Source organism: Nymphaea colorata, chromosome 11, assembly GCF_008831285.2.
Source record: "Nymphaea colorata isolate Beijing-Zhang1983 chromosome 11, ASM883128v2, whole genome shotgun sequence".
Classification (NCBI taxonomy): Eukaryota; Viridiplantae; Streptophyta; class Magnoliopsida; order Nymphaeales; family Nymphaeaceae; genus Nymphaea; species Nymphaea colorata.
The window spans coordinates 4,142,801-4,162,745 of record NC_045148.1 but is presented as its reverse complement, the minus strand read 5'-3'; the positions used below and the strand labels follow the sequence as shown (position 1 = coordinate 4,162,745).

General features: G+C 37.6%; 1 protein-coding gene across 1 annotated transcript in view; it reads right to left on the bottom strand.

Annotated features, from left to right (window-relative positions):
* LOC116264923 (uncharacterized) overlaps positions 1 to 19,628 on the bottom strand; it is a 28,298-nt gene extending 8,670 nt beyond the window's left edge. Inside the window, exons 1-2 of the mRNA XM_031645384.2 lie at positions 19,425 to 19,628; positions 19,122 to 19,259 (exon numbers count right to left, since the gene is read on the bottom strand). Of these exons, the coding sequence (XP_031501244.1) occupies positions 19,122 to 19,259; positions 19,425 to 19,515 (229 nt within the window). The 5' untranslated portion in view covers positions 19,516 to 19,628. The remainder of the gene's footprint in view (positions 1 to 19,121; positions 19,260 to 19,424) is intronic.
* Between the last annotated feature and the right edge of the window lie 317 nt (positions 19,629 to 19,945).

Below are 19,945 nucleotides of genomic sequence, written 5' to 3'. Positions count from 1 at the left end.
CGAGTCTTAAGTCATCGAGTTTTAAGACATTGGTTATCCAATACTCCAAAACCACTGATGTTTTATAATTTCATTATGTACTTATAACGTTAGAAAAGATGTTGGGGCTAGGAACATTGTATAATTCATCACAAATAATGCAACAATCATAAAACCACAAGTAAATTGTAGACTGAACAATATGAATCATTCTTTAGACTCCATACGCTATTCATTTTGTGAATCTCATGCCCAAAGATCTTAGCAACATGTATAAGATGAAATCAACCATTGAACAAAGTCAAGGTATTACAAAATACATTTAAAACCATGCATATATATTGAGTCTTATGAGAAAATTTACATGTAGAGTTGAATTATTAGATATTTTAAAGTAGATTTGCTACAAAGGTTTTGACTTTACAGATTATACTAAACCAAAAAAAAAAAAATAATCTTTTGAAACAGATGTTCTCCAATGATGAATGGGCTTCATATCCATATGATAATAAGAGAGTCTTGTGTAGTGGATAATATATTTAACCCAAATTTTGGGAATCATGTGTACAATTATTGAAAAAATAGCACTTGGACTTCATATTCATATCTTAATAAGATAAAGGCTTGTATAGTTGTGGATAAGATATTCAACCCAAATTTTGGGAATCATGTGAATGATTATTGAAAATTACCAATTAGCATACCTTTGGTCAAAGTCTTAAGATTGGTTGACAGAAAAGATAGGTCTGCCATGATGTACCTTTATTATGTTATGGAATATGGATAAGGCAAAAAAGGCCATCAAAGAGAAGCTAAAGAGAAAAAAGAGGTTATACATGTCTGTGTGGAGAATTATAGATCAGAGATGGACAGGGCAACTTCATCATCCCCTTCATGCAGCAGCATATGATTTAGGATAAACTTTAAGATGTTCGCCATTTTTAAAATAGATAGAAAGATGAACAAAGGTTTGCTGGACTACATTGACATATTAGTCATTGAACATAGTGTATAAAAGGTCATCCATTGTAGCAATGGAAATATACGATAATTGTCTGGATGACAAGGGAAGAAATATGGCCATTTGGAACAAGACAACCATGCGCCACATCATGCAAGACATTTCAATTTATTTTTCATAATTGCAATTTAGTATTTTTTATTCATGGTTTCTCATAGGGGCATTTGATTACGTCAGATTTGAGACCCATGGGTTTGATGTGACATGCTTTTGCTGATGTAACAAAAGATTCATGATAAAATCTACAGTTCATCAAACTTAGGATCTTAGGTCTGACCTAAGATCCACACTTCACAAACCCTTATTTTGCCTTTTTTGGTTGGATCTGATTCAAGATCAGAGGGTGGAAGGTCTGACCTTAAATTCATGGATCTCAAATCCTGAGGATATTAGATCAAAGGCAATCAAACACCGACATAGTGTTTCATTTGTATTTAGACATGTGGTGGAATAGGCTTTGGAAGTCACTGCTCAAAATTAGAAGTCTTGCAGTCTGAATCCTCAATAAACATGCAATGCAAATGGATGTGAAAGAACTTGGAGTGTTTTCCAACATATCCACAGAAAAAAGGGAAACAAGCTAAAAAACAAAAAATTGAATGGCTTTGTTTATATATGTTAGCCTCGGTTTGGCTAACCACCTCTACAGCCGCTCGCTGCAGCACTCACACACAGAGCCGTAGGAAGCCCAGCTCCTCTTCACGTCAACAATAATCTTCATTAGGGTTTGATTACCCTTAAGAGGGTTTACGTACATAACGTGCTGGGTTGGGTTGCACACTCTAACTAGACCCGACCCGTACAAAAGAAAATATTAAAACAAAAACACACAGACAAAAATTAAAAGAAACTGAAATACTTGCGCCTAACAATTTCCCCCCCTTCAGCAACACCTTGTCCTCAAGGTGCAAAATCTGGAAAGCGACTAGTAATGTCTTCCGCTTTTTCCCACGTTGCTATACCTTCCTCGGTATTGTTCCACTCTATTAACCACTCAACAGCTTTGGTCCCGTCCTGGTTGATAATGTGAGTGCCAGCGGAAGGGAACAGCTTGGTTTGATCTTCGTTAATGGGCTCGGAAATTATGTCTTCTTCATCCGGTGGTTGGGGACACGGCTTAAGCTTTGAGAGGTGAAAGACGGGATGTATATTACTTCCAACCGGTAGTAGCAACTCGTAAGCAAGAGAACCAACGCGCCTGATAATGCGAAAAGGGCCGACATAGCGGGGGGCGAATTTATTGTATGTTCGTGGTCGACGATACCCTGCTGCGTGGGTCGGCCTACGTAAGTACACCCACTCATCAACGTTGTATTGCTGGTCCCGGTGTCTGCGGTTGTATTGGAGTACCATGCAGTTGCGCGCCGCTGCGAGATGTGTCTTGAGATCTCCCAAATGGCATCCCAACAGCGGAGTTGAGTGTCCACTGACTCTTCTCTCGTTGTGTTAGGCTGGTAGCGACGTATAGTAGGGGGAGGACGCCCGTACACCGCCTCAAATGGTGTGACACCGGTAGATGAATGCCAACTTGTGTTGTATGAGAATTCAGCCCATGAGAAATAATCTGCCCAAATGGGCATTGCCCTGCAAAACAGCATAAGTAAGTTTCGAGGCACCTGTTTACTACCTTTATTTGGCCATCAGTCTGTGGATGGTACGCTGTGCTCAACTGCAACTTGGTGCCCTGTAATTGAAAATATTCCATCCAGAAAGCGCTGATAAAGATGGGATCTCTATCGTTGGTGATCGACCTGGGCATTCCAAGTAGCTTCCCAATATGATCTTGGAAGGCCCGGGCTACCGTCTTTGCTGAATATGGATGCAACAATGGCACGAAATGTGCATATTTTGATAGGCAGTCCACCGCTACCAAAATAACAGACTTTCCCCTAGATGAGGGTAGGCCGTCTATGAAATCCAGTGATATGTCTTCCCATATAAGCTCAGGCGTGGGAAGGGGTTGAAGCAGTCCTGCTAGCTTCATGGTCTCATATTTGTTCCATTGACAGATGTCACATCTCCTTACAAAATCGGTGATGGCTCTTTTCATCACGGGCCAATAAAAAGTAGGTCTAAGCCGACGGTAAGTGCCCTCCACTCCTTCATGACCAGTCGTCTGCTCATTGTGGTAATGTTGTATAAAGGTTTGCGGTAGGGTGGACTCGGGTGGAACAAAGATGCGTCCGCTGCGATATAGGTATGGTGATTTCCACTCATACCCATACACTTTAAGGGGAATCTGCTCCAACTCTTTCCTGATTTTCTTTACTGAGGTGGCACTTTCTTGCGTCTGTCGAATCACATCCCACAAGTGAGCCTGGACTTGTGAAATTGAAAATAAGCTACTAACCTGTGGTCGTGGGATCAGGACAGCCCGTCCGCTGCTGCATTTTCTTTCCCCTTGCGATAGCAGATTTTGAATCAAAGCTCATCAATTTCAGCATCCACTTTTGCAGTGATGAAGATAGGGTGGGCTGTTGCAGGCAATGCTTGAGGCTGCAATGATCGGTTAAGACAATAAATTGTTGTCCCAAAAGATAGTGCTTCCATTTGAGGACGGCAAGGACTATGGCGACTGCTTCTCTTTCGTATGTTGATTTACTCGCAAATGTCGGGCCCATTGGTTAGCTGAAATAAGCAATTGGGTGTTGCTCTTGGCTCAGGACCGCTCCCACCCCCAAATCGGATGCATCTGACTCAACGGTAAAGGGAAGCTGAAATGTAAAACCGGGGTTGTAGTCACCGCCTCTTTGAGTTGTTGGAATGCTTGTTCGGCTTGAATACTCCATGCAAAACAACCTTTCTTAGTCAGGGCTGTGAGAGGTGCAGCGACCAGACCGTAATTTCGAACAAATTTATGGTAGTAACCAGCGAGCCCGAGGAACGCACACAATTCTCGTACGTTTTTAGGTGTACTCCATCCCTTCACAGTGTGGACTTTTTCTTGTTCCATGTCACCTTCCCATGACTTATCACATGCCCTAGATAAGAGATCTTGGGAGTGCTAAAAACACATTTAGAAAGTTTGGTGTGTAGCTTATGTCGCTGCAAAGCCACTAAGAACAGTTCGTAAGTGGTTGAGGTGTTCTCATTCTCCCGTAAGTGGTTGAGGCGTTCTCATTCTCCCTTGCTGTAAATCAAAATGTCGTCAAAGAATACCAATACGAACCTTCCCAAGAAGGGGCGAAACACATCATTCAACAGCGACTGAAAGGTGGAAGGCGCATTCGTCAGTCCAAAAGGCATGACGGTGAACTCGTAGTGCCCGTCGTGCATGTGGAAAGCGGTCTTAGGAATGTCGTCCTTCACCACACAGACATGATGATACCCAGAGCGCAGATCTAGTTTGGAGAAAACGTAGGCCTCATACAACTCATCTAGTAAGTCTTCCACAATGGCGATCGGGTACCTGTCTTTGATCGTGATGGCGTTCAACGCGCGATACTCTACGCAGAAACGCTAGCTTCCATCCTTCTTTTGACAAGCAAAGGGGCTGCGACTTGGCTGAATCACCCCCGCTTCCAAGATTTCCTGCACAAGTTCTTCGAGAGTTTCTCGTTGTACTCGGCTATAGTGATACAGTCTAGATTTGACAGGTTCGGCTCCCGGTTGTAATTCAATGCGATGTTTATATCCCCTCTCCGGCGGTAGCACCTTAGGCGTGCTAAAAACTGACCCAAACTCCTGTAGCATTTCCTGTAGCGTTTTCTTAAACTCTTCGGAGCCGAATCGGATCTCTTTCTCTTCCGTATGTGCCTGCACTTGAGTGGATAGCAAGAGACAAGAAGCAGACGGTCCCTTCATCAGGCGGACAGCTGGTGCTTCTAAACAAGGTCGCCTGGGGCACGCCTCCAACGTAAATCTTTCGTTCGCGAGGCCCCTAAACTGCATTTTCATGCCCATGAAATCCCATACCACTTCTCCCAATTCGCGCAACCACTGGATGCCTAAGACCAGGTCGGCTCCCGCTATGGCTAAAATGTATAACTGTACAGAGAAGTGAAAACCTTGGATCTCTAACCTTTCCATATGACACTTACCCCTGCACCTCAGGGTACTCCCGTCTCCGACCACCACGTCAAAGGCGGGTTGAACCTCCATATGACAGCCCCAGGCAGATTTCTCACAAATGAAATTGTGAGTCGAGCCTGTGTCGATCAGCACGCTGACTGGCCGGCCTTGCAACTTGCCTTCCACACGCATGAGATGCGAAACGTCATCTCCAGCCAACGCATGCAGCGAAATTTCAGGGATCGTCTGGTTTTCCATCGCTTCTGGTTCCATGGGCAAGGGCGGTGTTAGGAAATATGATTTCTTATTGTTGTTATCTCTTAATTAGGTATTATCTTAGTTAAGAGTTAGTTTAGGATTAGTTAGAATTTAGTTTAGGATTTAGTTTATTTCTTTCTTTTCTCTTTATTTTTTATTTTTATTTTTTATTTTTTATTTTTTATTTTATTACTGCCAAACTAGCCGTTGGCAGTTCCAACAGCTCTATTAAGAGCCATTCGAACTAGCTCAACGGCTAGTTCAGCTCCTCTCTTCTTATTCCCTCTTGTATATATTCTTGTAACAGTCTTAGTAAAGATATGTTGTGTTTTACAGCCTTCATATGTTATATTGAATCAGTTTTATCCTTCCTCACTTGGCCTTAGTGTCTCTTTATTGCTAAATACATATTTTGTGACTGTTATAGTCACTTTTTACATGGTATCAGAGACATTGTGCTGATTTTTGAAGCTTACCAAAGGCTGTTGCTGTTATTTCTAGTTGTTGGTTCGTTGAAGAGATTCTTTTGTGCTAGTGGATATTATCTCTTGGAGGCATTTGCCGTGGCTGCTCACCAACTGTTTGGTGAAATTTCTAGAAGAATTTCTTCTTGACTTCCTTGGAGATTATTGGTTCAAATATTGCTCTCATGGAGGATTCCAAAGTTTCAATCGAAGGAGGAAGTTATTATGCTCCATACAAGCTTGATGGAACCAATTATACGTTATGGGCAAAATGCTTGGAAATGCATATCAAAAGAAAATATCTATGGGGCTTCATAAGAGGTACGTCTATCCCTCCTTCTCTTACTTTAACCAAAGTAGAAAATGGGATCGAGAAACAACTAGATGGAGAGGAAAGACAAAATGCCATAAATGAATATTACAGAAAATTAGATGATTGGGAAGCCAAGAATTCTAGGATTAAAGAATGGATTTATGGGAGTATTGAACCTAGGATTGCTCAAAATCTTATGTATTATGAAAAAGCTAGTGAAGTTTGGGAATATCTCAAGGGAATGTTTACCCAAAAAGATATGGCCCATAAGTATCTTTTGATTCAAAAGGCCCAAAATATCAAACAAGGAGAGAAAAATGTTAGAGAATATTTTATGGAAATCTCTAGTGTGTGGAATGAGTTGGATCAACTTAGTCCCACACTAGGGATGGATTGCAAGTGTCATGAGATTAGAAGAAATGAAGTTGATGAATTTAGGTTTTTTCAATTTCTTCAAAGGCTAGGACCCGAATTTGAACAAATAAAGTCAGCCCTTTTTTCCCTAGCCTCTCCTCCACTCATTCATGAACTACTTAGAAAGCTAAGTGGAGAAGAAACTAGAATGAAACTATCCAAAGAAATGGATAAGGATAGTGTTCTTATTTCAAAACAAGAAGAAAGAGTCTTAGCCGCCTCTAGACCCGGAAACAACATCAAATCCTTTAGACCTCCTCACTTTAGAATTCAAAATAGAGGAGAATATAAAGTTGTTTGTCACTATTGTCATGAACCGGGTCACATAAGACCTAGTTGTCCAAAGTTTAACAACAATGAAGGACAATCTCGAAATCATGGAGGAAATCTTTTCAAAGGAGGAACTTCATATCATCAAGGAGGGCAACACAACCGGGGAATTTCATATCCTCAAGGTGGACAACATAACACTAGACAATTTTATCAAAGAAGGGCTGCAAATGTTGCAAATGAAGGATGTGATCTTTCAACAATCTCCACAACGTTGAATCAAATCATGACGGCCCTTCAACCTATGATCAAGGAGTCAAATTCCGGAGCACTAGCAACAACCGCATCCATCTCCAACACTCCCGATATGTTTTCTTGGCTTTTAGATTCTGGTGCATCTTTTCATATGACACTAAATATATCATCTTTGACCAATTTTGAACAAACAAGAAAAGAATCACGTGTAGTTACCGCCGATGGAACTTCTTTGAGTGTTAAAGGGATTGAGAATTTTGAAAAAGAATTTGGAAAACAAAAATTTTTTGTTCCAAAAGTTAGTTATGTCCCTAAACTTAATCTTAACTTACGTTTTAGAAAAGGAGACCTCTACTACGCGGACAATTTATGTATCCCCAAAGAAAAATTTTGTCACTATATCAAAAATGTGAACATCAATGTTTGGCACCAAAGATTAAGTCATCCAAACATTAGAAAATTGTCTATGATGAGCCCTATCAAGGACATTTGTATTGAAAACTTTAAATGTAATGATTGCATACATGAAAAAATAAAATCATTATTTTTTGGCCAAAGAAACTTCTTATCTTCTTTGCCTTTTGAGCTTGTTCATTCCAATGTATGGAGACCATCTCCTATCATGTCAAAAGGAGGATTGTCATATTATGTAATCTTTGTTGATGATTTCACTAGATATTGTTGAATATATTTCCTAAGATATAAATATGAAGTTTTTGAGATATTTAAAAATTTTCACAAGTTGGTACAAACACAGTTCAATGCCAAATTAAAAATTTTAAGGACTGATTCTGGGGGAGAATACATTTCAAATGAGTTGAAAAGGTATTTGCAAAACTATGGTATAATTCATCAAAAATCATGTCCAAGAACACCTCAACAAAATGAACTTTCTGAAAGAAAACATAGACACATAATTAAAACAACAAGAACTCTTCTTATTGCCAAAAATGTGTTTAAAAACTTTTGGACTGAAACAGCTCTTGCCTCTGTTTATCTCATAAACAGAATGTCTTCAAAAGTTTTAAACAATACAACTCCATTTGAAAAATTATTTAAGTATGAACCCGATTTTAATAGACTTCGTGTTTTTGGATGCAAATGCTTTGTTCTTAATGACAAGGTTGATAAACTAAGTTCAAAAGTTGTTGAATATGCTTTCATTGGTTATTCTGAGACACAAAAAGGCTACAAATGTTATGATCCAGTCAAAGACAAGATCATAGTTTCAAGAAATGTAAAGTTTTGTGAAAATGAAAATGGATTTAAAAATTGTGGAGAGTCACAACACAACAATGATTATTCTTTTTTATTTAAATATCTCTCTCAATGTGATGATGAAATGCATGATGTTGATGGTAGTAACACTGATGATAATGATAGTAGAGTAGTCAATGATATAATCACATATCATAGAAGAAACCAGCAACAAGATGTTGGTGAGGAAGAATATCATGAGACTAGTGATCTCCAACCAACTCCAACTAAAACCTTAAAAGATCCACTAAAAATGTAAGACAACCCAATAGGTTTGTATCATATGAAACTTTTACCCCAACACATAGAGCTAGAATGTCATTCATTCTCACTTTGAACCATCTACGTTTAATAAAGCCTCCAAATATATTGAGTGGAAGAATGCCATGTTAGAAGAATTTGATGCTTTGAGAAAAGCCCAAACTTAGGAAATACAAAATTTACCCATACGGAAAAAGACTATTGGATGCAAGTGGGTATACAAGGTAAAAACTAAAAGCGATGGATCTCTAGAGAGATATAAAGCAAGGCTTGTTGCCAAAGGATACGCTCAAGAATATGGTATTGACTATGAGGAAACATTTGCTCCTGTAGCTAGAATGACTACTGTTCGGACACTTATTGCTTTAGCATCTATTAAAAACTGGAATATCTACCAAATGGATGTTAAAAGTGCCTTTTTAAATAGAGATCTTATGGAAGAAGTCTACATGGAAGTTCCACCAGGGCTGTCAGTTTCTCAATGGAAAGTTCTTAAACTTAAGAAGGCTCTTTATAGGCTTAAACAAACTCCCAAAACTTGGTTTGACCGCTTTAACTCTGTTATTCTGATTATGGGTTTCATTTATGTTTAACTGACACTGCCTTGTTTGTTAAGAATACTGCTGCAGGTATCATAATTCTCCTATTGTATGTTGATGACATGATCATTACATGTAGTGATAAGGAAGGTATTAGAGAATGTAAGAAATTGATTCAAAAAACTTTTGAAATGAAATATTTAGGTTTTCTAACATATTTCTTGGGTATTGAGGTTGCATATTCTACTAGAGGATATTTTTTGTCACAAACGAAGTTTGTTGCAGAGGTCATTGTTAAATCAGGCATAACAGATGATAAGGTCACAGAAACTCCTGAAGCAGTAGGAACCAAAATGAAGATTGATGATGGAGTTCCACTTACCAATCTCACTCCTTACCGATAGCTTGTGGGATCCTTAATGTATCTCAGCATCACTCGGCCTGACATTGCTCATGCAGTTCATACTGTGAGTCAGTTTCAACATGCTCCATCAACCGTTCATATGGGAGCTGTTCTTCGTATCATCAGATATATTAAGGGAACAATAAATAAGGGAGTATTTATGTCTTCCTCTTCCTCCTTGAACTTGATTGTTTATACTGATGCTGATTGGGGAGAAGATCCAAATGATAGACACTCAACTACTGGATTTTGTATTTTTCTAGGGGAATCACTCATCTCATGTAAGTGCAAGAAGCAACAGAAAGTCTCTTTATCCTCTACTGAAGCTGAATATCGCGTCATGGCTTCTACAAGTATGGAAATTGTCTGGTTTCGTCAAATGATTTTTGATATGGGAACAAGAATAGAAGAGCCCACTGATCTATGTTGCGACAACAAGAGTTCTATCTACATTGCAAAAAATCAAACCTTCCATGAACGAACTAAGCATATAGAGATGGACTCTCACTATGTTCGTGAAGAATTTTTGAAGAAAACTATCAAGCTTCCATATGTCTCCTCCGAGTTCCAGCTGGCTGATTTCTTCACAAAGCCTCTATGTTCTCCCAGATTCAACTTTCTTTTAGATAAACTCTCGGTGATAGCACCGTAAGTTTAAGGGGGGGTGTTAAGAAATATGAGTTCTTATTGTTGTCATCTCTTAATTAGGTATTATCTTAACTAAGAGTTAGTTTAGGATTAGTTAGAATTTAGTTTAGGATTTAGTTTATTTCTTTTTTTTCTCTTTATTTTTTTTTATTTTTTATTTTTATTTTATTACTGTCAAACTGTGAAAAGTGACTATCACAGTCACAAAAGATGCATATAATACTAAAAAGGCACTAAGGCCAAGTGGAGAAAAGTAATACTCATTCAATAAACTATATGAAGGCCGTAAAACACAGCTTATATAGTACAATAGGTAGCTCTACAATTTATACAAGAAGGGAGAGACAAGAGAAGGAGTTAGAGGAGGTTGTTCTAGCCGTTGGAACTCCCAACGACTAGAACATTAGGTTAAAAAGAATAAAAATATAAGAATAAAATACATGAAAATAAAACAGAAATATAAAATCTAACCTAGCTAAGCCTAGCTATGATATGCTAACATATCTTATTTTCTAACACCCCCCCTTAAACTTACGGTGATATCACCAGAAGTTTATCTAAAAGAAAGTTGAATCTAGGAGAACATAGAGGCTTTGTGAAGAAATCAGCCAGCTGGAACTCGGAGCAAACATATGGAAGCTTGATAGTCTTTTTCAAAAATTCTTCATGAACATAGTGACAATCCATCTCTATATGCTTAGTTCGTTCATGGAAGGTTTGATTTTTTGCAATGTAGATAGAACTCTTGTTGTCGCAACATAGATCAGTGGGCTCTTCTATTCTTGTTCCCATATCAAAAATCATTTGACGAAACCAGACAATTTCCATACTTGTAGAAGCCATGACGCGATATTCAGCTTCAGTAGAGGATAAAGAGACTTTCTGTTGCTTCTTGCACTTACATGAGATGAGTGATTCCCCTAGAAAAATACAAAATCCAATAGTTGAGTGTCTATCATTTGGATCTCCTCCCCAATCAGCATCAATATAAACAATCAAGTTCAAGGAGGAAGAGGAAGACATAAATACTCTCTTATTTATTGTTCCCTTAATATATCTGATGATACGAAGAACAGCTCCCATATGAACGGTTGATGGAGCATGTTGAAACTGACTCACAGTATGAACTGCATGAGCAATGTCAGGCCGAGTGATGCTGAAATACATTAAGGATCCCACAAGCTGTCGGTAAGGAGTGGGATTGGTAAGTGGAACTCCATCAACAATCTTCATTTTGGTTCCTACTGCTTCAGGAGTTTCTGTGACCTTAACATCTATTATGTCTGATTTAACAATGATCTCTACAGCAAACTTAGTTTGTGACAAAAAATATCCTCTAGTAGAATATGCAACCTCAATACCTAAAAAATATGTTAGAAAACCTAAATCTTTCATTTCAAAAGTTTTTTGAAGCAATTTCTTACATTCTCTAATATCTTCCTTATCACTACCTGTAACGATCATGTCATCAACATACAATAAGAGGATTATGATACCCGCAGCAGTATTCTTAACAAACAAGGTAGTGTCAGTTCAACATGAATGAAACCCATAATCAGAAATAACAGAGTTAAAGCGGTCAAACCAAGCTTTGGAAGTTTGTTTGAGCCCATAAAGAGCCTTCTTAAGTCTAAGAATTTTTCCTTGAGGAACAAACAACCCTGGTGGTACTTCCATATAAACCTCTTCCATAAGATCTTCATTCAAAAAGATATTTTTAACATCCATTTGATAGATATTCCAGTTTTTAACAGATGCTAAAGCAATAAGGGTCCTAACAGTAGTCATTCTAGCTAACCATATTCTTGAGTGTAACATTTGGCAACAAGCCTTGCTTTATATCTTTCTAAGGATCATCACTTTTAGTTTTCACCTTGTATACCCACTTGCATCCAATAGTCTTTTTTTCTATAGGTAAACCTTGTATTTCCCAAGTTTGGGTTTTTCTCAAGGCATCCAATTTTTCTAACATGGCATTCCTCCACTCAATATATTTGGATGCTTCATTAAAAATAGAAGGTTCAAAGTGAGAGTGAATGGCATTAATTCTAGCTCTATGTGATGGAGTAAAAGTTTCATAAGATACAAACCTATTGGGTTGTCTTACATTTCTAGTGGATCTCATAAGGTTTTCTTCACTTCGAGTTGGTTGAAGATCAAATAGTCTCATGATGTTCTTCTTCACCAACTTCTTGTTGTCGGTTTCTTCTATGATAAGTGATTATATCATTTGCTACTCCACTATCATTACCATCAGTGTTACTATCATCAACATGATGCATTTCATCATCACATTCAGAAAGGAACTTAAATAAAAAGGAATAATCATTATTGTGTTGAGACTCCCCATAATTTTTGAATCCACTTTCATCTTCACAAAACCTTACATTCCTTGAGACGATGATCTTGTCTTTAATAGAGTCATAACATTTGTAGCCTTTTTGAGTTTCAGAATAACCAATAAAAGCACATTCAATAACTTTTGAACTTAGCTTGTCAGTCTTGTCATTAAGAACAAAACATTTGCATCCAAAAATACGAAGTCTATTGAAATCGGGTTCATACTTGAATAATTTTTCAAACGGAGTGGTATTATTTAAAACTTTTGAAGGCATTCTGTTTATGAGATAAACAGAAGCAATGGTTGTTTCAGCCCAAAAGTTTTTAGGCACATTTTTTAAAATAAGAAGAGTTCTTATTGTTTCAATTATGTGCCTATGTTTTCTTTCAGAAAGTCCATTTTGTTGAGGGGTTCTTGGACATGTTTTTTTATGGACTATCCCATAGTTTTCCAAATATCTTTTGAACTCATTTGAAATGTATTCACCCTCGGAATCAGTCCTTAAAATTTTTAATTTAGCATTGAACTGTGTTTGTACCAACATGTGAAAATTTTTTAATATCTCAAAAACTTCGGATTTATATTTTAGGAAATATATCCAATAATACCTAGTGAAGTCATCAACAAAGATCACATAATATGATAGCCTCCTTTTGACATGATAGGAGAGGGTCCCCATACATCGGAATGAACAAGTTCAAAAGGCAAAGAAGAGAAAAAGTTCCTTTCTCCAAAAGCTAAAGATTTTATTTTTCCATGTATACAATCATTACATTTAAAGTTTTCAATACAAATATTCTTGGTAGGACTCATCATAGACAATTTTCTAATGTTTGGATGACCTAATCTTTGGTGCCAAACATTGATGTCCACATTTTCAACATAGTGACAAAACTTTTCTTTGGGGATGCATAAATTGTCCAAATAGTAAAGGTCCACTTTTCTAAAACCTTCCCCAATCAATCTCCCGGTTTGGTGATCCTCCACCAAACATTTATTTGATGAGAAAACAACATCAAATCCAAGATCTGAGATTTGTGATACAGAAAGTAAGTTAAGATTAAATCTAGGGACATAACTAACTTTTGGAACAAAAAATTTTTGTTTCCCAAATTCTTTTTCAAAATTCTCAATCAAGTTCCATCGGCGGTAACTACATTTGATTCTTTTCTTGTTTGTTCAAAATTGGTCAAAGATGATATATTTAGTGTCATATGAAAAGACGCACCGGAATCTAAAAGCCACGAAAACATACCGGGAGTGTTAGAGATGGATGCCGTTGTTGCTAGTGCACCGGAATTTGACTCCTTGATCATGGGTTGAAGGGCCGTCATGATTTGATTCAACGTTGTGGATATGGATGAGAGATCACATCCTTCATTTGCGACATTTGCGGTCTTTCTTTGATCAAATTATCTAATGTTGTAATGTCCACCTTGAGGATATGAAATTCCCCGGTTGTGTTGCCCTCCTTGAGGATATGAAGTTCCTCCTTTGAATAAATTTCCTCCAAGATTCCGCAATTGTCCTTTATTGTTGTTCAACTTTGGACAACTAGGTCTTATGTGACCCGGTTCATGACAAAAGTGGCAAATAACTTCATATTCTCCTCTAATTTGATTCTTAAAGTGAGGAGGTCTAAAAGAGTTGATGTTGTTTCCAGGTCTAGAAGCGGCTAAGGCTCTTTCTTCTTCTTGTTTTGAGATAAGAACACTATCCTTGTCCATTTCTTTGAATAGTTTCATTCTAGTTTCTTCTCCACTTAGCTTTGTAAGAAGTTCATGAATGGGTGGAGGAGAAGCAAATGAAAGAAGGGCTGACCTTATTTGTTCAAATTCGGGTCGTAGCCCTTGAAGGAATTGAAAAAAACCAAAATTCATCCACTTCAATTCTTCTAATCTCATGGCATTTGCAATCCATCCCTAGTTCGGGATTTAGTTGATCTAACTCATTCCATACACTAGATATTTCCATGAAAAATTCTCTAATATTTTTCTCTCCTTGCTTGATACTTTGAGCCTTTTGAATCAAAAGATACTTCTGGGCCATATCTTTTTGGGTGAACATTCCCTTGAGATATTCCCAAACTTCACTAACTTTTTCATAATACATAAGGTTTTGGGCAATCTTAGGTTCAATACTTCCATAAATCCATTTTTTAATCCTAGAATTTTTAGCTTCCCAATCGTCTAATGTTTTGTAATATTCATTCATGGCATTTTGTCTTTCCACTCCATCTAGTTGTTTCCCAATTCCATTTTCTATTTTGGTCAACTTAAGAGTGGGAGTGATAGACGTACCTCTTATGAAACCCCATAAATATTTTCCTTTGATATGCATTTCCAAACATTTTGCCCATAGTGTATAATTGGTTCCATCGAGCTTGTATGGAGCATAATAACTTCCTCCTTCGATTGAAACTTTGGAGTCTTCCATGAAAGCAATATTTGAGACAATAATCTCCAAGGAAGTCAAAAAGAAACTCTTCTAGAAATTTCACCAAACAGTTGGTGAGCAGCCACAGCAAAAAGCCTTCAAAAAACGATATCCACCAGCAAAAATCTCTTCAATCGAACCAGCAACATAAAATCACAGCAGCAGCCTTTAATAAGCTTCAAGAATCAGCCCAATGGCTCTGATACCATGTGAAAAGTGACCATAACAGTCACAAAAGATGCATATAATACTAAAAAGGCACTAAGGCCAAGTGGAGAAGAGTAATACTCATTCAATAAACTATATGAACGCTGTAAAACACAGCTTATTTAGTACAAGGGGTAGCTCTACAATTTATACAAGAAGGGAGAGACAAGAGAAGGAGTTAGAGAAGGCTGTTCTAGCCGTTGGAGGTTCCAACGGCTCATAAAAGAGCCGTTGGAACTCCCAACGACTAGAACATTAGGTTAAAAAGAAAAAAAATAAAAGAATAAAATACATGAAAAATAAAATAGAAAAATAAAACCTAACCTAGCTAAGCCTAACTATGATATGCTAACCTATCTTATTTTCTAACACAAACTAGCCATTGGCAGTTCCAACAGCTCTATTAAGAGCCGTTGGAACTAGCTCAACGGCTAGTTCAGCTCCTCTCTTCTTATTCCCTCTTGTATATATTCTTGTAACAGTCTTTGTAAAGATATGTTGTGTTTTACAGCCTTCATATGTTATATTGAATCAGTTTTATCCTTCCTCACTTGGCCTTAGTGCCTCTTTATTGCTAAATACATATTTTGTGACTGTTATAGTCACTTTTTACAGGCGGATCCCCATCAGCCTCTAGTGGTTTGTCGCTTTCCTCGACGAGGTACATATGGAGGCGTCTGCAGTTATGGCCTGGAACGTACGGTAGTGAAAACATTGGTTCAGCCATCTCTTCTCCTTGATTTGCTCAGGCGTCAAATGTTCGCAGTGATTCTCTCCACCATGGTCGCTGGAGCTCTGATACCTTGTTAGCCTCGGTTTGGCTAACCACCTCTACAGTCGCTCGCTGCAGCACTCACACACACAGCCGTAGGAAGCCCAGCTCCTCTTCACGTCAACAATAATCTTCATTAGGGTTTGATTACCCTTAAGAGGGTTTAAGTACATGACGTGCTGGGTTGGGTTGCACACTCTAACTAGACCCGACCCGTACAAAAGAAAATACTAAAGCAAAAACACAAGAAGAGAAATTAAAAGAAACTGAAATACTTGCGTGTAACAATATATGATATAAAATGTGGTTGAGAAAAATTAATAAACTAATATATACTTGTCTTAGATGTTATGTACACTTGTCCTACAATATATTAACAAATTTTCACTTATTTATTTTATGCAATGAGAAAAAATATTAACAAGAAAGTATTAATGTCAATTTGGTCCTATTAGCTTGAACAACTTCAATGTACTGGCTTTGTGAGTTGACAAAGGACCAACCACCATAATTGAGGAGGAGAATCTTGAGAAGTTGAACATCAAAGGAATAGAAGATGCTAATTAAGAAGAGCCTGCACATGTTGACGAGGATCTTGAAATTCAAAAAGATAATGCAATTAACAATGTGATGAAGATAAAGATTATGAATAATGATTAGATGATATTTCCATTTGTTATTAGCACTGAGCAACTTCATCATGTATACCTAAGACTTTAAACCTATTTCTTAATGTGTTATGACTCATAGCCATATGATTAGTTATTAAATTGATAAATGTTCATTGCCATAAGTCTGTATTTATGTGTAACATGCTTTTCATGGAAAACACACTTCTAATGATTTTTCCTTTTTTCTGATTTTTTCTTTATTTTTTAATTTTTTATAAAATAAAATTATGATATTTCGCAATATGGCATAACTATTGTCCCACCAGAGAGACATTACGATACACCCTTTACGAAATCTTATCATATAGATATGGAAGAGCTGCAGAAGGTCTAGGAATATGACCATTTTTAAGGAGGCCCTAAGGGTGATATCAATATATGTAGCAAAGTATGGGCATCAGTAGAGTTTCAATGGAAGAAATGGAGTTGACATTGAATATTCGAATCTTGCACAGGATGCAAGTGACATCTTGTTGCTATTACGAAGCATCTACATGATGAAATTTGAATATTTAAATAACCAAAAATGATAAGTAGAATTGTTTGATACTCGCTTCTTGTTAAACATTTTTCATCTTCTTATTTGTCATTTTGATATTACATCTCTCTTCCTCCCTTAATATTGTTAGGAGCAACAACAAGTTCCTCAAAATAATGTGTTTTTTCCCCTAACCGTCAATGAGAACGGAAACAGATAGCGAATGGTCGGAGAGAATTCTGGGATAAAATAAACATCAATATTTCTCTGAACTTAAACATAATTTCAGAACATTGTGATCTTAGACTTTTCACTTTTGTAAGCACCAAGCACAAAATCTGCATGAATTTCATGCAGGGTTCTCCGATAAATTTCCTAAACAGAACTTATACTGGCTAGATCGGTTCTTGATCACCAGCAACTCAGAAAAAAACATTTCATTGGAAGAGAAAACAAAAAATGTAGCAAAAAGCTCCATGCGTTAAAAGCTAGTTGGCACATCGTAACTAAAAGTCAGAACTTCTGAGTTGATAGAATAAACATTATATCCTATACTTGTTCCTGTTCATACAGTCAGTATGCTACAAGACCAATGTAGGACAACTTTCTTTGTGTATGAAAAAGGAAAAGGTCTCAGTAACATGTATCTTTCCATGCTATTGCATGAACCTGCTTTGCAGTTGACAGAAGCTAAGAATAGAAAAGAAGCTTCTAAAAGTTTCTTATCAAAGAATTCCAACCCTTCGGCTGTCCTCTTTTAAGATGCGGGGTACAGTCATACAAGCCTGTTGGTCATTAGAGAGCAACATCCTCGTGGAACGACGAAAAAATTTGTCAGCAAAATATGCTTAAGAGTAACCAAAGTGCTAAGGAAAATCATTAACAAGAGCCCTTTAGTTCACATTTCAGAAACAAGAAGAACAGAGAAAATAGGAAAATTTTTAAGCAATTTGAGCACCAAAATTTTTTTATTGCTTCAACTGACAGGAAATTTATCATTTATTTGTCTTCAGTTATTATTTTTACTGTGCACCATATGACCAAGCCCAAACTTATGGAGTTATGGTTCTGTTTTCTTTTCTGGCATACAACAGCTGTACATAGCAGTGGACCTCTATCATTAAATAGGAAGCAAACGAAACTAAAGAAAAATTAATAAAATCATTCACAGTGCAACTCAACAATGTATTGTCTTGTGGATAAAGTATCTTGACCTTTGGAAAATCTGAAATCTTAATCAAAGAAGATGGGTTTTAATTTGCATTTATTTCCCATTCAGAGTGCCTGGATTACATTATGGAGATACACTTTCAAAATCCACCATCAATTTTGTAAGTTCCTACCCAGGTGATAAGATTGTCATGTACCAAAACCTAGAAAGTGGCACTTGAATCGCTTTATTAGAATATTCATGCAACAATCTATGCCCCATAAAATTTGGAAGTCTCATATTGTTGAATTTATTGATTCTTACCAAGTTCTACTTATACATCTACTTAAAGGAACAAGAGGCAGTTCTAAGTTTCAGATCTGTGAACATCACATTTACATGTCCGAATCTCCCGTCCTGCAAAAACCTAAAACTTAATTTTGGAAATGTGCAAAAAAAAATGGAATTGCACTGCACCTGATTCCTTCTAGTTATCAATCCATATACGGCCAGCTTTTTTTGTGTCCTCAAAATAAAGATAAATTATTATAACAATTAACTTGTGAAAAATTATTAATTCCTATGCGCTGCTACCACCCCTGCTAAATTCTCGTGTTCAACCATGCAATTGTTTCCTACTTCGAAGAATTAATCTGCATACTTGCCACTCAAATCTAAAGAAAGGATCGCCCGCTATGGTGCCCTGTAAGCAGAAAGTAGACAAGTGGATAACAAGGGATGGTTCATTGTCGAAGCATTAGAGATAAGATATATTTGTTAGATTGGTGAAAAGAACGACTACTACAACCATGAAAATTCACAAATAAATCCATAAGCAGCTGGTCTGATCAGATGAACAGCAAAAAAAAAACAAAGGATCATACTATTTCAGTAGTTCCCTTCCTTAAACAAATCTAATTTTCCAAGCTAACGAAAAGAAGACATCAAAGGGAACTACTGAAAAATTCGTTACCGAAATATCTGCTCTCATTGGCAGCCTTGGCCTTCTCCAGCATCTTATCAAGATCTTCCTGCAACTGCGCGTCCCACTTCACAAGTTGGTTGGCGAACACGGCGCCGAGGCCCATCCCAAGAAGGTGTTCCCATGGGTCTGAAATTAGAACGACCACCATCATTATTTCGTTGAGACAACTCACCCAGATGCCAACCAATCATTCAAACGCATTGCAGAAAGGGGATCGAAAGAAACAAAAAATTGACGGGAAGGGGAACAAAAGAAAGGGAGGAAGAAGAAGAAAGAAGAAGGACCACTCACGCCTCATGTAGGGAAGCTTCCGAAGGGCGTTGGAGTACATCTGAGTGCCGAGCCCTAGAAGGGCTCCCACCAGCGTCGCAGTTGCCGGCATCTCTCGCTCTTTCTCTCTCGCGTGTGGCTGCTGGCTGCTGCAACAAAGGCTCTCCTAGGACCGTGAATGGCACTCGTGCTGAAAAATGAACGCAAACGTACCCGTGCTTGGGATACGGGGAAGAAAGACTCGTGATGTCCGTTGAACTAACGACGCCAAAACTCTGTTTAGGGACGAGATGGGCTGCGCAACGAATCCAAGTTAACTCGTGCTCGACTCGACCTTGCTTGAAACAACTCGGCCCGTGCTTAATTAGTTTATAAACGAGCCTGAGTTTGAGCTTACAAATATAGTTGAAACAACAAACGAGTCGAATTCTAATTTCAGGAACTCAACTCGACTCGCACCGGTACTCTATATAATATTGCCAAAATCAGTTCACGGAATCATCAGTTTTAACTTTTAGGGTAAAAACAAATTCTCATAAGTT